The sequence below is a fragment of the Hibiscus syriacus genome, unplaced genomic scaffold, assembly GCF_006381635.1.
Source record: "Hibiscus syriacus cultivar Baekdansim isolate YM2019G1 unplaced genomic scaffold, ASM638163v2 tig00111254_pilon, whole genome shotgun sequence".
NCBI classification, from domain to species: domain Eukaryota; kingdom Viridiplantae; phylum Streptophyta; class Magnoliopsida; order Malvales; family Malvaceae; genus Hibiscus; species Hibiscus syriacus.
The window spans coordinates 60036-84267 of NW_024063037.1; the positions used below are offsets into that span (position 1 = coordinate 60036).

The 24232-nt window shown below is 38.1% G+C and overlaps 1 protein-coding gene across 1 annotated transcript; it reads right to left on the reverse strand.

Moving 5' to 3' along the window:
• Positions 1-10288: 10288 nt before the first annotated feature.
• Positions 10289-13433, reverse strand: LOC120157411 (deubiquitinase DESI2-like). Its single transcript, XM_039168537.1, has 3 exons — positions 13080-13433; positions 11898-12156; positions 10289-11329 (listed from the first exon to the last, which is right to left on the reverse strand). Exons 1-3 carry the CDS (start codon positions 13209-13211, stop codon positions 11220-11222), a joined length of 501 nt encoding a protein of 166 aa, XP_039024468.1. The 5' UTR covers positions 13212-13433; the 3' UTR covers positions 10289-11219.
• Positions 13434-24232: the final 10799 nt, after the last annotated feature.

Below are 24232 nucleotides of genomic sequence, written 5' to 3' on the forward strand. Positions count from 1 at the left end.
TGATATTTATGTCACATATCATATATTTAACAAATTCTAAATATGTCAAAGGTTGAATATAAAATGCATTGATCACTGATCGTTACATATGATGTTTATCATGAACATATATGATATTTATCATGAATGATATTTCTGGTATGAACTTATGTGTAACACATTTGTGGGCACGACCTTATGTGTAATGCACTTCGGTGCATATGGTGGGCACGACCTTATGTGTTAGCACTACGGTGCATATATTTGACTAGAATACCCAGGTGCTGATTGTTTAAATTGGGTTATGTTTTATTGGTTAATAAATGATAAACAAGCAAATAAGCTTACAAGCTTATGGGATAAATGGAAAGTATATTGGTAAGAAACTTTATATCTGGTTATGTCATGTTAAATTATGGTAACATGGTTTGTATGAAGGTTAAGTGATTACATTGAATTGAATATTATTACTCATTTATATTTATATGTTGCATTGATTTGAATGTTTATATGATTGTCTCAATAAGTGTATACTTAGCATGTGATGATTTTCATGCGTATGAAAAAGGAAGAAAATGAATAAGGAGTTGAGTTTGGCATTAATCACCAAGGAAATATATAGGTAACAATGATGGCACATGTTATGTTCTAAAAGTCTTAGCTGGCATGTATACGAGAATGAAATATCTACAATTTCTTAATATAGTTAGTATTAGATATAATTAATAGTATGAATAAATATTATGATATTAAACTATGCTTACAAAAAATCAATTTGGGTTTTAATCAAATGTGTTACACGAAATGCTCAACCAAGGGTGAGTATCTCATTCCCTTTAGCTTTGGAGCTTTCTCAATCCTCTCTCACTAAACAAGATTCAAAACAAAGATTACTAGCTGAAAGTGAAAGCTAAGAAGGGTTTAAAATAACTTTCTATAGCTAGGAAACTCTACAAACAAGTTGGATTCTATAAATTCCTTAAATCCCTTCAAAACCTATTTTTGGCATCCATCACCAAACCATGCAACAGTGTGCTTGAAATAAGTCTTGGGAAGAGTAGAATATGGTTCTTACCTTGGTTTAAAGGTATAAGATGGAGAAAAACTAAAGCTCCCACCTTGGCTCAAGTTTTCGAAGAAGGAATGTGAAGCCTTGGAACAAGAAAATAACAAAGAAGAGTTGAGAAAACGAGGAAGGGAAAACATATGTGAAATCATCTTCAATTAAAGGATTTTAGCTTTATTTTTGAATAAGGGTATAATTGTTTCCTTGGTCCCTCCAATTTTGGCTGCAGATTAAAAACACCCTTTTTATTCACTATTAGCCTTATCATAGGCCCAAATCCTCTTTATTTTGGGTCAAGGCTTCCTACAAGCTAATAAATTAAACCAAGGCCCAGCTCGGGTTAGCCCAATACTTCTAAACTGGGATTCAGGGCATTACAACTCTCCCACCTAAAAAAATTCATCCTCAAAATTTACTTGGTAGAAGAGGTGGGTATATTGAAGCTTTATGATCTCCTCTGTTTCCGACATCGCTTTCTCAATGCTATGGTTCCTCCATATAAATTTCACCAAATGAATCCTCTTGCTCCTTAACTAGTTCACTTCGCTCGACAAGATTCTAACAAGTTGATCTGAATAGATCATATCTGAGCTGACCTTAATTTGTTCTAAAGGTATAATGTGAGAAGGGTCATAGCGGTATCTTCTGAGCATAAATACATGGAACACATTGTGAATGCGCTCCAACTTTGGTGGTAAAGCTAGTTTGTAAGCCACTAGTACAATTCTCTCAAACACCTCGTAAGGTCCTATAAAACGAGGAGTCAACTTTCCCTTTATACCTAAAGCGGAGTACCTTCTTCCAATGGGAAACCTTGAGGAATACCTTATCCCCAACTGTGATCGATGTCCTTACACTTCAAATCTACGTAAGATCTTTTTCTGTCTGAAGCCTCCTTAAGCCGACTCTGAATCAATCGAACCTTCTCTTTAGTCTCTTAGATCAAGTCTGGGCCTATTATTTACCCTCACTAAGCTCTGTCCAACAAAGTGAAGTCCTACACTTTTTTCCATACAATGTCTCATAAAGAGTCATTTGAATGCTCGACTGGAAACTATTATTGTAGGCAAACTCCACTAACGGCAAGCAGTCCTCCCAACTACCCCCCAGATCGATGATAGTAAACCTGAGGATGTCCTCAAGAATCTAGATAAATCTTTCTAACTGGTCATCTATTTGAGGATGAAAAGTGTTGTTGAAGTTTAGTCGGGTGCCTAGGGACTTATGAAGAGCTTCCCATAAGTAAGAAGTGAAACGAGGATCGCTGTCTGAAATGATAGAAGTTGATACATCGTGTAATCTCACTATCTCATGGATATACAATGGAGCTAACCTTTCTGAGGTATAGCCCATCCTAACTGGGAGTAAGTGAGCTAATTTGGTTATGAAGTCTACTATGACCCAAACTGTGTCATGTCTCTATTTGGTCATTGGTAACCCGTCACAAAGTCCATGGTCACCCTGTCCCATTTCCACTGAGGAATCTGAATGGGATGAAGCAAACTTGAGGGAACCTGGTGTTTTACCTTAACCTGTTGACGTACTAGACATCTAGTGACAAACTCTGATACTTTCCTTTACATACCTAGCCAATAAAATAATCTACGAAGCTCCTGGTATATCTTGTTATTGCCTGGGTGTAAAGAGAGTACACTGTAGTATGTTTCATGGAGAATCTTACTGAAAAACTAAGCATTTATAGGTACGCACAATCGACCTCTAAAGTATAGCACATCTTTATCCTTAAGCTCACAAAATGAGGCATCACCCTGGCAAACTTACTCAATCTGACTTCTCAACCGGTCATCTGAACTTTGTAGCCTCTTGACTTCACCTACTAACTCTGGATTGACACGTAACTCGGCTAGCAAACCATCGTCATTGGATAAAGTCAAACGTGGTAAGAGGGCTCACAATTCAGTAATTGATTTTCTATTCAAGGTGTCTGCCACCACATTCGCTTTTCCTGGATGATAATCTATCACACAGTTGTAGTCTTTAAAAAAATCGACCCATCTGTGTTGTCTGAGGTTCAACTCATTCTGAGTGAGAAGATACTTGAGGCTCTTTTGATCAGTGAAGATATGGCATTTCTCACTAAAAAGGTAGTGTCGCCAAATCCTCAAGGAGAACACCACTGTTGTTAGCTCAAGCTCATGGGTAGGGTAATTACATTGGCGAGGATTAAGTTGACGGGTCACGTAAGCTAAAACTTTACCTTCTTGCATCAAGACACATCCAACTCCATTCAAAGAAGTATTACTGAAAACTGTGAAGTCCTTACCCGACTCTGGTTGGGTCAACATTAGGGCCTAGGTCAATATGATATTTAATTGTTCGAAGCTCTCTTGTCGCCTCTCATCCCAAATAAAGGGATCTCCCTTCTGAAGTAATTTGGTTAATGGGGTTGCTATCATCGAGAAACCCTGAACAAACCGATGATAGTATCCAGATAACCTGAGAAAACTGCGTACCTCAGACATATTCTTAGGGGACACCAAAATTTTTTGAGGGTCGACTCTGATGCTATCAGCTGAAATGATGTGCCCCAAGAATGCTACCTCTGATAGCCAAAATTTGCACTTTCTGAACTTTGTATACAACTGTTTATCTTTTAGGGTTTGAAGTACAATACAGAGATACTGGTTATTCTCGTCCTCTAATAGTGAGTACACCAGGATGTCGTCTATAAACACCACCACAAACTGGTCCAAGTATGGGTGAAAACGCGATTAATTATGTCCATGAATGTCATTGGGAAATTGGTGAGTCCAAATGGCATAACTACGGACTCGTAGTGAACGTACCAAGTTCTAAAAGTTGTCTTTGCCACATCTGCATCTTTTACTTTCAACTTATAGTAGCATGATCGCATATCAATCTTTGAAAAGATGCACGCTCCTCTATACTGGTCGAAGAGGTCATCTATTCTGGGAGTGGGTAACGATTCTTGATGGTTAGCTTATTCAACTGTCTGTACACAGCCTCATCGACCTATCTTTCTTCTTAACAAACAAGACCTACGCTCCCCAAGGTGATATGCTAGGTTAGATGAAACAATTCTCTAACACCTCTTGAATCTGGGCCTTCAGCGTTTTTAACTCAGTTGGTGCCATGGGATAGGAAGAAATGGACACCGGGGTTGAACCTGGCATTACCTTAATGCGAAACTCCAATTCGCGCTAGGGTGGAAAACCCGAAAACTCCTCTTGGAACAAACCGGGAAAGTCTTGCACTACTCAAATATCCTCGAGTGTGGGTACTGAGATTCGGGTGTCGACTACGTGAGGCAAGAAGGCCTCACACCCACTGTCAATCATCTTTTGGGCTTGTACAACTAATACAATCCTCGTCTAAAGGGATATCTCACTGGTCATCACCAACTTGGTTCCACCAAGGGCTCTGAGCATAAGCTTCCTGGCATTGCACCTCAAACTGGCATCATAATCGGTTAACCAATCTATCGCTAAGATCAAGTAAAACTCCCTGAAGGGTAACTCTATCAAGTCCACTGGAAAGGTCTGATCTTGAATCCTCACTAGGCATCGTCTGAAATTTTTTTCCATCAGGATGTCTAAACCTAATGGGCTAGAGACTCGAACCTATCTCTAGGTTCTCTACGTGGATTTTTATTTCTTGAACTATATGGGAGCATATGTAAGAATGGGTTAAATTAGGGTCTATCAATGCAGTAACTAGTAAAGAAAATGCCATTAAGGTACATTATATGATATCTTTCTTATCACACTCCTCCCTGGCGCGCACTGTATATTGTATGGAGGTCACTCTATGCTCTACATCGGCCATTGATCTAGCTGTCCCATGACTCTACTGCCCAGACGTAATGCCACCTCTACTAGTTGGCCCTCGGCCTCTCTGCACTAATGGTGTCGATCGTTGAGTCACCACTGATGCTGTGCCCTAAGCTCCTGGGCAATCTCTATGAAATGGCCCATAGAGCAGCAACTATAACAACCTTCATACCCAAGCTGGTATATCTCTGGGTGCCTTTTTTCGTACCTAGAAAATGGGGTAAAGATGAACCCTCCATTCGGCTCACTAGCAATACCCATAAAGGCAAACTTCAATGGCCTCCTCCTCGAATCAAACTTCCCTCCACGTCTTGAACTCTACTCAGTCTTTCGGGATTGTGCTGTCGGGGGTCTCAAAGAACCCTAACTATCTCTGGCCCCCTTGTTCGGGGCCTGTGATGGCCTCACTGACTTAGTGGCTCTCCTGGCCTATCTTGTAGCCTCACTAGATTGCCTAGTCTACCTATTTAGGGCTCTCTCAACTGCCATCACCTGGTGGACCAGCTGAGCAAAGACCCTGGGAGAATCTGCTCCAAGGTGGGTCAAATTCTCACCCCGAATGCCCTATCGGAACTGATAATAGTAATGCTTCTAAGTCGGAATCAATTTCGTGGCATACTTACTAAATTAAAGAAACTCTCACTCGTACTCCACCACTGAACGGTTACCCTTAGTCAAGTGTAGGAACTGCTTTATCAAGTCATCAGTATGATTCTTCCTGATGTACTTCTCTCTAAACTGGTGAGGAACTGCTCCTAAGTAGGCCTCTTTGTCTCCATCACCAACTCTACGGTCTCCCACGACTATATCACATCACTCTTAAGCAGGGAGGTAACGCACTCTAAGTTACCCATTGGGGTGAGATGCAACTGTCTGAGGGTACAAAGCGTCTCCCTAAACCACTGATCTAGAGTGATAGGATCATCATCCTCAAAATCGAAGGACTCAGTGATCTTATATATTCGGATTCTCTCTATTGGGGACTCCATGGGAATAAGCACTGGTTGAACTAGGGGTACTGGAGGGGGAGGCGGTGCAGCTTAAGAACTGGGGAGTGATCTAGCTATATGCCTAAGTACGGAGGTGCGGTCCCTTACGGAGGTGTGGTCCCTGAAGAAGCTAGCCTCCTCGACCCCCGCATTTGCTGGATCCTGATGGCCGTAGGTATCTGGGACAAGTCCCTCACTAATATTGGGTGGTAGTGAGGCATGACTCTTATCTCTGCCATCCTGACTATAATATGATTTGTCTGCCATAGAGTCTATCTGAAATTAGAAAATTACGGGGGTCATTCTTTTTATTCCAGTTATTTAAGTACTCTAAACTCTTTAGAGGCAATGCACATATACAGACACTGATTGAATCCAACCTGCGGGTGCTAGAAATGAATAAACTTGGACACTCTGATACCACTAAATATAACACCCTAATCCAGTTAGACCCTAAGATCCTTGGATTATAATGTTACACGGGACTACCGAAATAGTGACCCAAAATTTTCTTTTAAAACTGATTGTAAATCTATTAAATTTAGACATTCATAAAGTAATATAAAAGCATAATAATAACCTATATTTACAAATAATGGAGAGCTCCCAAAATACCTCCGCAAAATAATACAAAATACTTAATTTTAAAAGAGTTACAACTAAATACATAACAAGGTCCATAATAGTACATGCCCTCTAAAGATGACTCAAGATGTACTCTGAAAGGTATCTGGAAATCTGAATCTACTGCACTGAAATATTTGATGGCGATAGCTCTCCATGATCTACTTCCTAAGAACCTGTGCACGAAAACACATTCCAAATGTTGAGCTTACAAGCTCAGTGCCTCACTAAAATTATATTGTACTATATGCATTCACTAAACAAAATGGCAAGTGGCATAGGTCTGATTGTACAACTAAGGGGTTGTTAATCTGTGGCTTGCATCATGGTGCGACTGAGGGATTCTGCATCACGGAGCTCATGCACCCCAAACATTTTTAATGTTTATGCAGATACAAAGGAGCATAAATAAGGCTTTATACCTGCTTATAACTCTAAAACGTGAAATCTACCATGAGAATGCTTCAAGATTATATAGCCTACTACATTTCATCTAAATGAATTACATATGATACAATTGAGTCAAGAGTGAGTTACCATTGATGCTAAATTACTGAAAACACCCAATGCTCAACTAAGGGTGAGTTTCTCATTTCCTTTAGCTTTGGAGCTTTCTCCAACCTCCCTCACTAAACAAGATTCAAAACAAAGATTACTAGTTAAAATTGAAGGCTATGAAGGGTTTAAAAACACTTTCTATAGCTAAGAAACACTAAAACGAGCTGGATTCTCTGAATTCCTTAAACCCTTTCAAAAATTATTTTTGACATACATCACCAAACCTTGCAAGAGTGAGCTTGAAATAAAGTTTGGGAAGAGTAGAAAGTGGTTCATACCTTGGTTTAAAGGATAAACTGGAGATAAACTAAAGCTCCCACCTTTGCTCAAGTTTTCTAAGAAGGAAGGCGAAGCCTTGGAAGAAGAAAATGACAAAAGAGAGTTGAGAAAATGAGGAAGGGAAACAAATGTGAAATCAACTTCAATTAGAGGATTTCATCTTTATTTTTGAATAGGGTATAATTGCTTCTTTGGTCCCTCCAATTCTGACTGCATATTAAAACACCCTTTTTATTCGCTATTGGGCTTACCTCAAGCCCAAATCCTTTTTAATTTGTGTCAAGGCTTCCTACAAGCTAAGGAATTAAACCAAGGCCCATCTCGGGTTAGCCCAATAGTTCTAACTCGGGATTCGGGCGTTACATAATCGATCAAGTACATATCCGATGAACGTAAAATTCTGGATCGTGCCCAAACGTCGAAAGCATACATGTAGGCTAAGGATGTAAGCTTTTGGTGCACAAAAATTCGGTTCTTACCCCGAGACCCTCGAGCATTTGAAGGTAGGCTGGTGTGTTGTCCTGAGATACACGTAAGATTCTTACGACTTCCTCACTAGACCTATCTCATGTTTGTTGATATACTTTCGCATACCCATGACTTTACGAAACGACATGTTCATGTAATGAATGTATGTAGTATTGCATAGTTATTATCGCAGTATTAAGCATGTGAGCTCAGCGTTTGAAATTTGTTTCGTTTGCGAGTCAGTAGAGGATTGACGAGGAGCCTATCGTGTGATACATTCTATATCAGTCATTCTTCAGAGTATGTCTTGAGTCATTAGAGGGAATGTATTTTTGTGGTCCTTGTATTTATTCGAGTCACAACTTTGTTTTGATTTAAAACTCAGTGGTTATATTTGTAGACCTTAATTTATGATATTTTATTGTTGTGATGAATGTTTTATTGATGTTTTACAAATATTTTGGAATAAAATTTTGGGTTAGTCACTTTAGTGGTCCGTGTAATGCCTTAACCGTATGATCTTCTTCTCGGAACGGATTAGTGTATTATACTTAGTTCTTGTCGGGTGGTCCTCGAGTGACCCACTTATTTTATGCAGATGATAGTTTATTTTTCCTTACCATTGGATTCAAAATTTCAGCGAGTACTGGCCGTTCTTGATCTCCATGAAAGAAGTTCGGGTCAAAAGGTAAACTTTGATAAATCGATTATATTTTTAGTCCCTCTACTCCTCAAGCCGATCAGCTACGCTTAAGCTATTGGTTAGGCGTGTCTTGTGTAATGGAGCCGGGAAATTATTTAGGAATGCCGCTTATTATTGGACGTAATAAAACTCTTGCTTTTGGTTTTCTTCGTGACAAAGTGGCTTCCCGAGTACGTACATGGTCGAAGAACTTATTATCTAATGGAAGACGTGTAGTTTACATCAAAGTTGTTAGTCAAGCACTACCCACATATGCCATGGGTTGTTATCTTCTTCCCGATCTCGGTGATATGTTCATACTGGTTGAGTGGTGACTCAGAAAATCGAGGATGGCTATTACTTTCATGGCAAACTCTTTGTCGTCCTAAGCGTTTGGGCGGGTTAGAATTTCATAATTTGCGATTATTTAACATTGCCATGCAAGGGAAGATAATCTGGCGTTATATTTTAAATCCGGAGCTTGTTTCATATGTTCTAGCTGCAAAGTAGTTTCCATAGGGGAACGTCCTCGACGCATCTCTCGGTAATCGACTTTCATTAGCCTGGCAAGGCATCTTTAAGTCATTTTCAATTTACAGGAAGGCCTCTTTTGGTATATCGGTGTGAATAGTCAGGTTTCTTTGTTCAGAGATAGCTTGGGTGGTACTATATCGGTTCATCTCACAACTCTTCTTATCATCACCACTCCTAACCACATCGTTTGTGGTTATTTTCTGATTGCAGATCGTGTTGAATGGAATGAACCAGAGGTTTTTTGTTTTTTACTCCCCAAGATGCTAGTGAGATTTTACAATGTCTCATCTCCCCTGTGGATGTTGCTACAGTTATTTGAGCTGGATATTCTTTGGGTTCTTAGTTCGATCAGGTTATTTGTGGTTACTACACCGACATTTAGGTACGCTTCCAGCTTCTCTGTTATGGTTGTATTTGTCAAGACATCATACTCTTCTTCAAATTCGTATTTTTGGTTGGAGGGCATCATATGAGGCATTTCCGATAGGTTGTCGTTTAGCTATGGCTGATATTTCTATGTGCATTATTGCTGATGTGGAAACTCTGATTAAACAATTCTTCATTCTTTAAAGGATTGCTCAGAGGTTCTTCCAATCTTGGAATCTGCTAGTCTTTTTGTTGATGAAGAGTCATTGCAATTTACTTCTTATGGTGCCTGGTTAGAATCTCTCATACACTCTCTCTCAGATCAACAGTTTATAACTTTTCTCATTCTCTTATGGAATATTTGGAATCGCTGAAATGTGTGCTATCATGAATTCTGGCTTTTACTTGGATGGCACATCATTTCCTCTAGTGTTGCTTTTCAATCATCGTATCTTGAAGTTATTTCATCTGTTGGAGAATCCATAGTGTCGTCATCGTTGGCTCGACATTGTCAATGGTTGAAGCCACCAACTGGAACCATTAAGATAATGTGCTTGTCCAAGGAAGCTTGGGTCTCCGGTAGTGTGTATTGTGGCACGTGACAATGTTGGTTCCGTTATTGTTGGTCATGCTTTTATTTGTGCATGTGTTCGTAATGACAGTTTAGTTGAAGCTCCTATTTTCCAGTGTCTTAATGGCAATGGAGATGGACGGTCCGAGTGTTGTTGAGAGTGATGCTTTTAATATGGTAACCAGCTTTTGAACTCTTCATATGATCGAAGTGTTTTACGGGTTTGTTTGTATGAGGCTAGGCGGCTTCTTGATGCTCATCTGCAAGTTAAGGTTTCCAACATTTACAGGGAGGCGAATGGTGTTGCGCAAGCTTTGTATCTATTACTTCTCAACCCGTAATACATGAAAGTTTCAATATCCTACACAAATGGCAATCTGTAGTTGGAACGAGGATTTGCACTAGCACAAGAGTTTTCCAATGAAACTTTTACAATACACGGGGCATGATAAAATTTCAGTTTGGACAATAAATAAAACATTTTACATTTGATACACAATGGAATGGTATCTTGATTGGCTATGCAGCGTTTCAACTATTACACAACAAACAATTCTTCCCGGTCGCATATCATGCCTTGAGTTCTGTTGCCATGGTTGTCCGCATCTCATAAATTATGTTACAGTGGTCTTTCCAAATCTTGAAAATTCTGTCATGTTGTCTGTGTAGAATTCTGTTGCCCGTGCTGAGGAAAAGCACTGCCATCCTGAGGTTCAATTTCAGAGCTGCTATATCGTTTGACACCAATAGTGATGAGGTTTTTAAACCAAGCTGATTGAAATCTGGGGCTTCCGCTGTTCGAGTTGTCGGGGTTATCAATACCACCATTAGAACTAGATGTAACACCCACGAGAAAACGATATGCCACTTTGCTAGCTGATACTATCTCTGTCTTGGCTTGTCTCAACTGCTACAATTAACAACAATAATTTCAAGCACTGAATACAGGAACATTTCAGTTTGCGACTTCCATGCTTGTCAATAAAAGCATGCATACAACAAAAAGACTACTGCAGTTGACAAACGCTTCCAGATCACAATCAGATGTTACTCCACCTTTACTATTTTTGCAAAGTTTTAAGGCAAACGCTTCCTCACAAAGCCTTTGGAACAGACAAATGGTCCTTATAACCACTAAACACATCAACAAAGGCTCACACTTGATTAATAGGAAGATGACCAAAGTGATGGGAGGAACATATTCTCCTCTTGAAGTACATAAAAACTATATTCCTCTAAATGCATGCATATGGTGGCATGCATTGCTTGTTTCCGAGAAATTTATAAATTTTCAGTTGATTTTGTGATCATTAACTGAAGAATGGTCACTCGCCCGCAAGGCAGTAGTTTCTGATATTTCTATAGCAGCGTCTCCAGCATTAGCAAAACGGTTGACCCAACCTGATATAATTTGTAAGAACAAGCAAACTACTGTAAGTTGAAATAAAACCAACCAGGAGACACACGCTCTTAGAGATCACATTTTATCTGATCAAAACACAGCCAGATAAGGGCCAGCATAACAAGTGAATGTAATATAATTTCCCATAGCTTCACAACCGTACACTTGAGAATAAAGTAGCCCAAGCCAGAACCTGAATAATTGATATTCAGGTTTATGGAAATTGGAAAGGCATGGGATAGAACTGAAGAATCAAAGCACTAAGGTCATGGTTAGCACCCACAAATTAACCGTTCCCATTAAGCACAACATTCTCCACCAATTTATGTCAAGGAAAAGGCCAGACCTAACTTACATAAGGTCAGGCATATAATTGTTTGTTAGTATCATAAAAGAAAAATAGGCAAGAAAATATCCCATTTCTCAATGTTCAACTAAAAGGCTATATCAAAGAATTTGATCATCTGAGAATGCATGGAAAAGTTATTGGGACAAGCAAAGCATTAACCATCAGGGCTACCAACAGGCGTACACCCATCTACAGAGTACAACAAATCATAAGTTTACCTGGGAGCTTTTGGACACCAAACCTTTCACAGAACTCATCACAGAAGTGATTACAATTTTTGGACAAGTCGTAGGAACTTCCAGGCCACTCGCTACTAAGCTCCTGCAAGATCTGGTTTACCTTGAATTTTGAAAAGTTAATTCTTCCAAGGACCATGGACTCACAATATGCGTACATCAGATTTTTTCCAGAAGGACAACTAAACACCCCAGACCCATGCTCACAAAAGCCAAAAGACCATTCCTCTTCTCCACATACCTGCCAACAGGGCAAATTAAGTTATTAAACTAGAGAATAACAGGCATCAATAAATGATAAGTTTTGAAAAAAAGTGAGAAGCTGACAACCAAAATTTGTGCACCCATCTATAGGAAAACCTGACCACATAAACACTGTCTGAAAATACATACATGGGTATCCGATCCATAAATTATTGGTTTGGTTAAAAGAATTACGCTATAGAAAACAACAATGAAAAGGATAAGCCATGAGATTAATGACAAAAATGAATCTAAATTTGCCAGAAAGGTAAGTAAACATTGTCAGTACCCAAAACTGCAACAATAAGTTAAACTGTCCTCTCTATATATCCAGTAATCTTCTATAAGATTCTTTCAAAAATAAAATTAGAACTAGATACAAATAATCCACAAAAATCGAACATCTTGTAGCAAAATCATCAACGGTACAAAAAGCCGCAGAATTTTTAACTTAAAACTTTGTAAAGCATATTTCTCCGTTCTGTAACACTTTGACCACTGCTGACGACACTGCTAATCTCTTAGATTTCATTAGATAAATTCGATAAATTAGAATGATAAAACCTTTACTCCACAGAGTTATCATCGATTTTTTTCCTTTATATCTTTCCTTTTTCAACTTCTCAGCTACCTTTAAAGTAGAAACTACTCCTTTTAACCAAAACAAAGATTTAAAAACACCGTCTTCTTTAAAGATTTAAAAACTTTTCAGCAATACGAATGCAGCAACAAGAACGACACATCTTGTTTCAAATCGGCGAAAATCATTCACGTGACTTGAATTGGACAAATTTAAATTCTAGAAACTGAACACCGACCAAAAAGAAAAAGAAAACTTCTTATACCAGGAACACTAGATCTCATTCAAGCACAATAGTAGAGAAAGTAACGGAAGTGCAAAAAGTGGAAGAAGAGAAGGACCTGAACGGCGCTGTGGAAAATGCCGCCGAGGCCTATTCCGTCCTTAAAGATCTTGTTGATTTGGAGAATGGTGGTGTTGGTTTTATCGGATCCACTGTTGGTATCGTATATATGCAATCTCACCTCTGTCATCTTCAACTTCTAAACCCTAAACAAAAAAAAATATTCTTCCAATCCATCTCTTTTTCTTTTCACTTCCAACTCCAACGATTCAATTCACTTCAGGAAAAAAACAGATGGGAGTCGTCGGTATTTCGAACTTTGCTTTTGAGCACTCGCTCATGCAAACAGTAACGAGCAATTTCCTTTTTCCGCCTCGAATTTCTCAAATCCCGGAATCTACATATCAATATTAGATTTTACTAGTATTTGTTTAAAACGTTTTTAAAAGTGTTTTAAGAATTTGGATTGAAAAAGAGGGGGATTTGAAAAGGCCCTCGGAAGTTCTTGAAAATTACGGGAAGGGCCTGGTAGTTTAGTTATGTCTAAATGACATCTTTTTTAAAAGTGGGGGGCACCGAGTCTTTTAAAAAAATTATTAACTCTTACGCAATCACCGACATATTTTTCTTTTTCATAAATTATTTTTAGTTAATAAAACTTTTTTAAAAAAAATTGGGTAATTCTAAGGAACAACAGTGTAATATAAGATTAAAAAATGGCGTAACTGAAAATATTTAAAGGGACTTAATGAAATAGATTAAAAGCTATCGAAAATATTAAATTAAGCGTAATATATTAAGTTTCATGTAGTTTACGAAACAAAAGAATGGCTTAACTGGTAAGTTATGTTCCAGTTAGTATCGAAACTCACTTAGAAGAATATCAATATTTTCGAGTTATATAACAGTTCAGACTGAAACCAGTTATGGTATAGAGACCAACTTATAACATTAATGTGCGAAGGAAGAGGGCAACACGAGCTTAATTTTTGTAGTAGAAGCCTAAAATATTACTGAAATGTATAACAGTAATTTTTTTTAAATGTTGTGACATTAACAAGGTAAAATTTTAAATTGCTACCAATATCATTAAAGTAACGTATAATTTTTCCCGTTATACCGGTATAATTTTTTAGTTGGAAACTGACTATTTTGAAAGTTTTCCCAAATATCGATGCTTTCGAATTATAAAAAGAAGGTAATGGAGAATTGTATTTAAAAGTATCATATCTATGCACATATTTCGATACAAATGGGAAAGTACCGAGTATTTATATATAATTGAAGCGGTTTAACGACGGTAAATACAAGAATCAGAGAGCATAGCAAGGGGTTTTCATCTCAAGAAACCGTTTTTCATCTGAGAAGTAAACATTAAGTCAGAAGAATAGAATTGAAATCTCAATTTGAAGAAGAGAGGTAAGTTGTTATAATTGAATGTAAAAGAAGAAGAAGATTATGATGATGAAATTAGTCGATAAAATGAATGAAATGGGAGGTTTTGACATGGAAATTATGCCTCGAGAAGAGGGAGAAGATATTTTTTAGGACCAAGATACGACTAAGACAGAGGGAAATCCGAAGAAACTATTGTACGCATATATGCATTTTAGTAAGTGACCATCTATGTTTATGTAATTTGTTTGAAAGGTGGTTATTGATTAAAAGAATAAAAGATAATTATATTAATGAGAAATTTGAAATGTTTACAGTGTGCTGGAATATAGACGTTTGAAGGGAGTTTTGAAAATGATAAAAAGTGTAACACTATTGACCAGTACGACACACAGTCGACCGATTTAGGATGACAAAAAGAACCACCATAGTGGCTGACCAACTCCTTACTCATTTCTTGTACTTTAAAACGACCATTTTCATAATATAAAAACATTCGTAACATAAAATATACTTTAAACTTTACATATAAAAGCTCTCAAAATAAATATGTACATTTCAAAAAAAATATTTTAACTCTTTACTAACTTTATGACTAAATAATACATCAAAGTTTATAAATGTACATGCCTTTTAACAACTTGATGACATACTCTGCTCTGTACTGGATCTGCACCACGGTCACTCTAAGGCTCCTCGAACTGATCGATCTACTAACCTGCCAATGGAAACATCCGAAGGCTGAGCTAACTAGCTCAATGCCACACTAACAACTAGATGATACTAATTGTATATCACTGAAAGGCTCAAGCTATCAAATCTACTATTTTTCTTTAGTGAGTATACTTGTATACTCACTCTCTACTCTATGGTAGATAACATGGTGCGGCTGAAGATTCTATATTTCGGAGATCATGCACCCCTCTAGTATACCAAGAATGTAGCACCCAAATCTTTGCATCAGACACCACACTCTCAACTAACCCACCCCTTGTGAGTGTTGATCGCTTGTAAATGTATATGCTAAGGCAAGCAAATCTATGCAAGTGTACACAATCAATGCAAGTAATATAGTAGTAAGTTGAGTATTGTCTCCACATGGATTGGTAGGAATTTTTGATATTTTGCTACAGCTAAGACTAGATGTCACAAGCTAGTCTGAGGTTCTTGTAAAAAAGAAAAGTAAATAGTATCGAGTGGTATAAACAGGTGGAAAAGTATTACCGAGGTAGGAAATATTGTAAAGTGTGGTGTGCATAAAAGTTTGGTCGAGGATATATAAATATGCAAAGGTAAACAAATAAAAGTTTTCTAAGCAAATAAAAATGTTGAGGTCGATATATTTAGAAAAGCCTCACAAAATCATACTTCTAACAGAGCATTAATTTGGTGTGTTATGCTTAGGCTGTCCAACAGGATTACTAGAGTATTCAAGGACGGTTGCTAACACAATACTACTCGACGTGAGCTACAACCATTGGTTTGTCAGAATGTTGATGTGGAAATACCCTTCAGCGTAAACTGTAGTCTTTGCCTATCTTACTCAAGTATTTACCCGTTTTAGTCCAATAAAACCCTCTCCTTATCTCTAAGGTGGATTAGAACCTCACCATCTCGGATTAGTTCCAGTGTTCACATAGATCTACCCTAACTCTCTCGATATCATACATTTATTCCTAAAAAAATGGCAATCTCTCGAAAGCTCATACAAAGATAGGAATGTTTTGCTGAGGCACTAGGCAATATCTCAAAAGCTCTTACATGTCAATGCAAAATATTAAAACAATGAACAAAACAACACTTAGCATAAATAAACTGCATCATTCATTAACCAACAAATAACTTTTCAACCAAGCAACATCCAACACCAAGTAAAACAATTCATGATTCGGTAAATATCATCCCAAAAATCATTCTTTAAGTACGACCCTTTAAACGATATGGAAATAAAAATAAAGGAAGAAAAACTCCTAAAATCATATCTATGTTGTGACATTCAGACCACCACCACGCTTGCTCTGCGACTAGACTCTCTAGATGCCTGGTCGTCGCTCCAATGAAGTCCAGCTACAGAGGGCCCCAAGAAAGTCGAGTGGAGAATGGTGTGAAAGTGAATACTGCAGTCGCCTACTCAAGCCTCAGGTATATTATTATCTCCGGTTCTCCTCTTCTCTTTTTAAAGAGTTATAATGAGGTATTTATAATGGGAATTTATAGGGTTTAGTCCCTTGGAAATTCCATAAATACCCTCAATGTTATACCCAGCTTGTTAAAGCAGCTGGCAGTGATCCCCATTAACTTACTAAAGGCATGAGTGGACAAGTGACATCAGCAGTATTGTAGGTTACGTCAGACTTTCATGATCTCTCGTCTAAGCAAGAAAATATGTTCCTCGCTATCATCTTTTTCTGCTCTGTTGCCCTAGCAAATTGATTTGTCTCAACAAATAAATCCCTCCTTCGTCATTTCATGCATCAACACAACCAGCAAATAACCTTACTCTTTAGTAGCATTAGTTAAACCAAATAATGTTTGCCTCGATAAAACTCATCCACCACATGCAAATGTTTATACAAACAACAACCTAAGTAAAAAGACCAACACTGTATTTTACGGAGTTATCACATCCCAAAACTTGAGCTATTGTTTGTCCTCAAGCAATGAATAACAAGCGGTAGAAAGATTAATTGTCATGGAAAAGTAAAAATTAGGACAATCATGTGGTTTAACATTTCATCCCACAACAAAAAGTTTGGCCCCAACGTGCAAGACTGTACGAGAAGTTAAGCGCCTTTCCCTAGGTCAAGACTCTTTGTCAGCGTGTGTGCGTGATTATATCTATTTTATACTTTAACACATTTAGAAAACTCCCAGGTAAGTTCTCATATTTATTCAACATGTAACTTCATACTTTGTGTTGTCAATTTTTTTAGTACTGCTCAAGAGGAGTCAACTCATCACACCTACCAGCCCACACTATAGGTGAAAGGGAGCATACCTTCACCCCCAATCTAGTTAGGTAGAGTCATCTCGTGACTATTTTTATTCACTCATATGCTCAGGCAACCATTTATTTAAGGAGTTTTCTAGGTTATGGCAACACATAGAGGAGTGTCCCTCTATAGTTATGTCGAGTCATTTATTTTCAATTCAACACAATTCAAAACATTAAGGAGTTCGACACAATCTTTTCAAATATTTAATGCCACGACTCGCAAAAAGTTCTTCCCTAAAAATTTTCTAAGCACCTTAAGAAGAGAAAACATACAATCATGTTACAAGATCACAAAGGATCAAGTCCTAGGGTAGGCTTATCATTCAACGGTCATAAAAATTATGGCCTAGGCAATAAGAATTTTCTTTCATCATCTGGTATCCTCAACTTATTCCAACAACTATCCTAATATACTCATGCCATGACAAAAAAATTTCAACCAATCATTATAAAATGCAACTAACTAAGTTTGAGACACAACACTCCCCAAACTTGAGGGGTGCATTGACCTAAATGCATGAAACCTAATGTAGGGAAATTATGCTTAAATGAAAAAGTAAATGTAAAGAAACTAAAGTACCTCATTGTGGTGGAAAAGGTCAGTTGGATGCGCAGGTACTGCGTCGCTTAAGAGAGGGGTTGGTTGATCTTGTGTCCTCTGAAGGAAGCTCAGAAGGACATGGAATAGTGATACGACATGTTGTGCGCTTGAGACAATGTCGAGTCCTAGGAGGATTGTCGGATAGGGGCATCTTCTCGGTTTGAGAGGGCTCAACAGGTTCGTTGACGGGTTGACTTGCTTCAAGGTTAGTAACTAGTTCAATGTTGAGATCTTGTGGTTGTTAAGGGTTGAAATAGGGATGGGTTACTCTGTAACTGGTTCAACATTTTCAGTGGCTGGGGCAAAATCTTCGTCATTGAAAATTCAGGGGAGATTTCCTGCATATGCATCGAAGATGAAGAGGACGAGTTGATGTACTCATTCATCTGGCCCAGGCCTTCTCCATGGATCGGAGAGACTTGTGTGGCTAGAAGGGTGACATCAACTGGAGAACTAGGTGGAACTTTTGGTGCTGAGGCAAAAAATGTGTGGCAACTTGTGGGTGCTGATTTTTGCAATAGTTCTTCAGGAACGGCGGTAGGTCTTTAGTGGTAATTGGAAGTAGTTCCTTGAAGAACGCATTCAGTTGTGTATATCTGGCCTTGATATAATTGAAGAAGGTATGAATGTGACCCTCCAAATATTCCACGCGCTCCCGTGTTTCCTGAGTGTTGGTGACAACAACCGCTATTCTCGTCGCGACTATATATTTGGCTCCTCATTCCAATCCTTCATTTGGAGTGTTATCATCAAAACTCATCAGCTCTAGAATCTTCTTTTTGGTGATACCCTCATTCGATTTGATAAACTCCTTCAAATGTTCCTCATAACCTTTTTTGTCCCTGATAAAGCGGTTCTTAAATTGGGGAAAAAACAAGTTACCTCTATCCCGCTTTGCATATTCATGGACCTACTCGAAGATGATCTCGCCCACATTGATTGAGCGCCCGTAGATAATGGAATGTAATAATATCAATTGTCGTAACAACACTGTGGTGTTATACAAGGTGGCCATCAGTTTTCCCTTTAAAAGTGATTCCATAATTTTGTGACCGGTTTAAGGGCTCAACGATCCACACTCTTTCGGTTGGATCATTTCCTTCAAACTTCACCTAACCAATACACAAACCTCCAACACACCATCGTATGTCTCTGAATCTACCTCGGTAAAAAATTTCTTATGTTGATTTTTAACTTTGTCGATCTTGAAATATATGTTGATGTCTGAGGGAGTGAAATAGATGAATTGCCCTCACACATAGACAGAGTGATGGGACTGGTCTCCCAGATGTGCATAAAAAACCTGAACCAGTGCCATCGTCTTTGGATGTCGGGCGAACTTTCCCATTTATGTTTATGGACAACGTCCATCACTTCTAGCCCAAACAGTTCTTCGGCTACTGCAGGGAATACAAAACCATCATCCAAGTAGACTTCACAGTTTTGCAGCGCCTTAAATCTGGTCTCTGCCTTAGAACTCTGGAAACGTGTAGCCGGGGCGGACGAAGATGACACACCTGGATTTGACTTAGAGCGAGCTATCTTTCAGATTATATGGAGATTGCAAAGATTTTGATCAACAGCTAGGGAGGGTTTTGGAGAAAATGAAAGAAAACAAAAGATTAATATGAAAAATAAGTGAAAGAGGACGGCGAGGGAGAGTAAAGTAGACGGTTTTTGGAGAAGATGGTGGTTTATTGGAGGTAAAAAGGTAAAAGAAAAATAAAAATAAAAGGGGATTTGGTTATTATTGCAAAAGATTTTTAGGGGATAAAAGGGAATAAAATAATGAAAAAAAAACCTCCCCTCTCAAAAGTGTCACCGATTAAGATATTAGGGTTTGTTTCATTCATGTGTTAGATTCAACACTAAGCTGTCACATGCCATCTGATCACCAATAGAAACAAAATTAGAAACTAGAATCGAAATAAACAACTCATGCAAAATAAAATAAGGAGAAATTATTTATGTACATAGTGCAAATTATGTTGCTTAGGCAACAAAATTTGTTCATGAAATAGGAGCAAACTCTTGGGTATCGTGGAGTAGCGATGTTGCTTTATCTTGCAGGATTGATGCTCTGTTGTATGCTTTTAGCCTTTGACCATTCACCTTGAAAGTAGTTCCATCATCCAAGTTCAATATTTCAATAGCACCATGGCTATGTACTTGATGTACTATGAACGGTCTTGACCATCTGGACTTCAGCTTACCTGGAAATAACTTGAGTCTTGAATTTTAGAGCAATACTTGTTGTCCTGGAAAAAAATTGCCTTGGCAAAATTTTTATGTCATGCCATCTTTTTGTCTTTTCTTTGTAAAGGCGAGCATTTTTATACACCAAAGCTTTAAATTCTTCCATCTCGTTTAATTCCAACAATCTTCTTTCTCCAGCAAGCTGCACATCCATGTTCAGTTTTTTGATGGCCCAGTATGCCTTTTGTTCTAACTCTACATGCAAATGACATGCCTTACCATATACTAACTTGAATGGAGACATCCCAAGAGGTGTTTTAAAGGTTATGCGATATGGCCATTGTGCCTCATCCAACTTTGGTGACCAATCTTTGCGTTTAGATTTGACCACCTTCTTAAGGATCTGCTTGATCTCACGATTTGAAACCTCAGCTAACCTATTGGTTTGGGGATGATATGATATGGCAATTTTAGGGCGCACTTTATATCTTTGCAGTACCTTGACAATTAATTTGTTGTCAAAGTGAGTGCCCTCATCGCTGATAATCATTTTGGGTGCTCCGAAATACGTGAATATATTTTTGTGAAAGAAATTGAGCACGATCTTGGAGTCATTACGAGGTGTCGCCATGGCTTCCACCCATTTGTACACATAGTTAATTACCGAGAAGATGTACAAATCACCAAAAGATATTGGGAAAGGTCCCATAAAATCAATTCCCCATACATCAAAGAGTTTACCTCCAAAATATTTTTCCATGGCATCTCATTTCACTTTAATATATTCCCATGCATTGGCAACAATTGATAACTCCATAAAAAGGCTCTATTTTAAGTCTTTTTACTTAAGTTATTGTTTGTCTAAACATTATTTTCATAGCATATTAATTGCTTGCATTCAGGTCATATTTTCATGTGGTGGATAAGTTTTGCTTAGGAATGATTTATTTGGCTTAACTGATGTTGCTAAGGAGAAAGGGCTTTCGTGGGTTGTGTGTGTGTAGGAAATGACTTAGGAAGAACATTTCAGCTGTGACAAAATATTTCGCAAGGGCCAGTGGAACATAGAAGACGAGACAGTAAGGAACATATTTTTCTTGCCAAGGAAAGATTTATCTTGCAAGTCTGAAGGGATCTGACGAACTACTGATGTCACATGCCAGTTGTATGACTGACCTCACGTGCAATCAAGCCCTCCAAGAACTTGACCATATATAGTTGCCTTTCTATCTATAGCATGGACAAGTTAACAAGGGTATTTAGGGAATATTCAATTACACAAAACCCTAGGTGGAGTAAGCAAGTCACGGCATAGCCCCATAGCCGCAAATTTTTTTACCTTTAGTGTGGAGTAAGCAGCTGCAGTACCTTACCTTCCATCGTGCTACAACCCGACCATCCTTGGTGTCCTCCATAGCCAGGCTATAGCAGAGTACGATCAGGCCTCGAGAGAGGCTGGCTGCCAGAGTAGGTGCGGTGCTGGTCAGAGCTGTCACGGCAGAGCCCCCTGTTCAGGAGTCATTCTTCCTTTGTTCTTAGTTTCTTTAATTTTTTTGGGGCATGTATTAAACGATGATACTCTTGGATTATACTTTGGTAACACCATGATTTGTTTTACTGGGTGTTGGTTTTTTGTTTTGTCGGGACGATTATTTAACAGTTTATGAATGATGCATTATGATTTTGCTTAAGTCTGTTTTGTTCACTGTTTTAATATTTTTCCTTGACACTGTAAGAGCTTTTGAGAGATGGCTGGTGCCTAGGCGAAACACTTCTAGCCTTGTAAGAGCTTTTGAGAGATTATCATTTTTCTAGAAATTGATTATTAGATTCGAGAGAATTAAGATAGATCTACGTGAGCAATAGAATAGATTCGAGATGGTGATGTTCTAACCTGCCTATCTTAGAGATAAAGAGAGGATTTCAATCGACTAAAAGGGATAAATGCTTGATAGGATAGATAACGACCATAGTTCACGCTGAAGGGTATTGCTACAACAACAGTCTAACAAACCAATGGTTGTAGTTCATGCTGAGTAGTATTGCCATAGCAACCGTCTTAGAATACTCTAGTAATCTTGTTTGGCAATCTAAGCATATGATAACAATTATTTCCTGAATTAGAATAGTTTCTCGCCATAGAAAGGCCAACCTAAGTGCTTTGTGACAAGTCTAAATATGTGAGGTTATTTTGAATATATTTGAATCAACGTTTTTCCCTGCATTGTCTATTTTTATTTGTTACTTTTGCATATTTTCTTTGCTTCGACCAAACTTTTCTACAACCACACTTCACAATATTCTCTTGCTTTAGCAACGCTTTGACACATGTTCATACAATCCATTACTAATTGTTTTTCTGTTTTGATATGAATTCAGGGATTAGTTTGTGACACCTAGTTCTAGTTGTGGCGAAACATTAAAACCCCTACCAATCCCTGAGGAGACGATAACTCACTTACCCTTTATTAGTTGATTCGACTATGTACACTTGCACATATTTGCTTTTCTTAGCATATATATTTACAAGAGATCAAGTTTTTGGCACCGTTGCCGGAGATCGGCAATTGATGAATTTTGATAATTTTTGACATAAACAATTTTTATTTCTTATCACAATTTATTTAGTTTGTTTAATTTATTATTTTCTTATTTTTCTTTGAAGGTTTTTATCATTACATGACCTTGAGATCTGCTAGTGAACCACTAGAATCATTCAACCCTGAGATCGAACAGTCATTCAGACAAAGGTGACGTAACCAACGAGCCAGAAAGTATATGAATTGACTGCAATATCAAGGCGACAACAATATGGGAGATTAGGCAGATCCCGACTTAGCGGCAAATAATCTTCCTAGAGAAGTGGCATGACTACGAGCAATACGAGATCACTTGAATCTGATTCTCGACGATCTCAATCCTGCATCGTGGCACCTGAAATACAGGCAACCAATTTTGAACTTAAACTAGTGATGCTCAACATGCTAAACTCCATCGGTTAATTTGGTGGCTCACCTAATGGGGATGCTAGATAACATGTTCGTGCCTTCTTTGAAGTGTGCGATTCGTTCAGGCAACAAGGAGTGCATGAAGATGTGTTGAAGCTTAAACTTTTCCCTTATTCTCTACGCGATCAAGCAAGAGCTTGGCTCAGTGGAGTACCTTCAAGCTCAGCGAAATCTTGGCCAATTTATGTAAAGGTTTTCTACTTCGATACAACCCTCCCAATATGAACACACAACTACGCAATGATATTACAAGTTTTCGCCAAGGAGACGAGGAATCCATGTACGAATATTGGGAAATATATAAAAGTTTGCTTCGTAAGTGCGTGAACCACGGATTCCACGACTGGACTCAAGTCGAGATGTTTTATAATGGATTCAATGCACTTATTCGAATGAAGTTGGATGCCTCAACAAATGACACTTTGCTTGATAAATCACCCGAGAAAGCCTTCGATATCCTCGACAGGATAGCGAATAACATATATCAATTCCCGACTATTAGGCTGGGGACCAATAGAAAAGTAACTGGAGCATATGAAATTCATTCTTGTTCAACTTTCTACCATGACTAACATGTTGAAATATTTGTAGCATCCTAATGAGGTGACAGAAGTCAAGGCAACTAGTGTTGCATGCATTCTTTGTCACGACAACCATCATGAAAGTGAATGTCCAGAAAACTAGAAATCCATCAATTTCATGGGCAATTACAATAGAAGCAACAACAATCCCTATTCTAATACATACAGTCCTGGATGGAAACAACATCCAAATTTTTCATGGGGTAATCAAGGGACCAACAACAACAATCATGCAGGAAATTATAATAGACCGCAGCAGAATAGTTCAGAACATCAAAATTTTTAGCATTAGCAGATGCCCTAGCAATATAATAAAGGTACAACTTCTTCCTCTAATACAAAATCTAAATTTTTTTAGCATTAGCAGATGCCCTGGCAACATAATAAAGATTTAATGGCTTCAACAAAGACTTTTATTCATGAACACTCATTGAC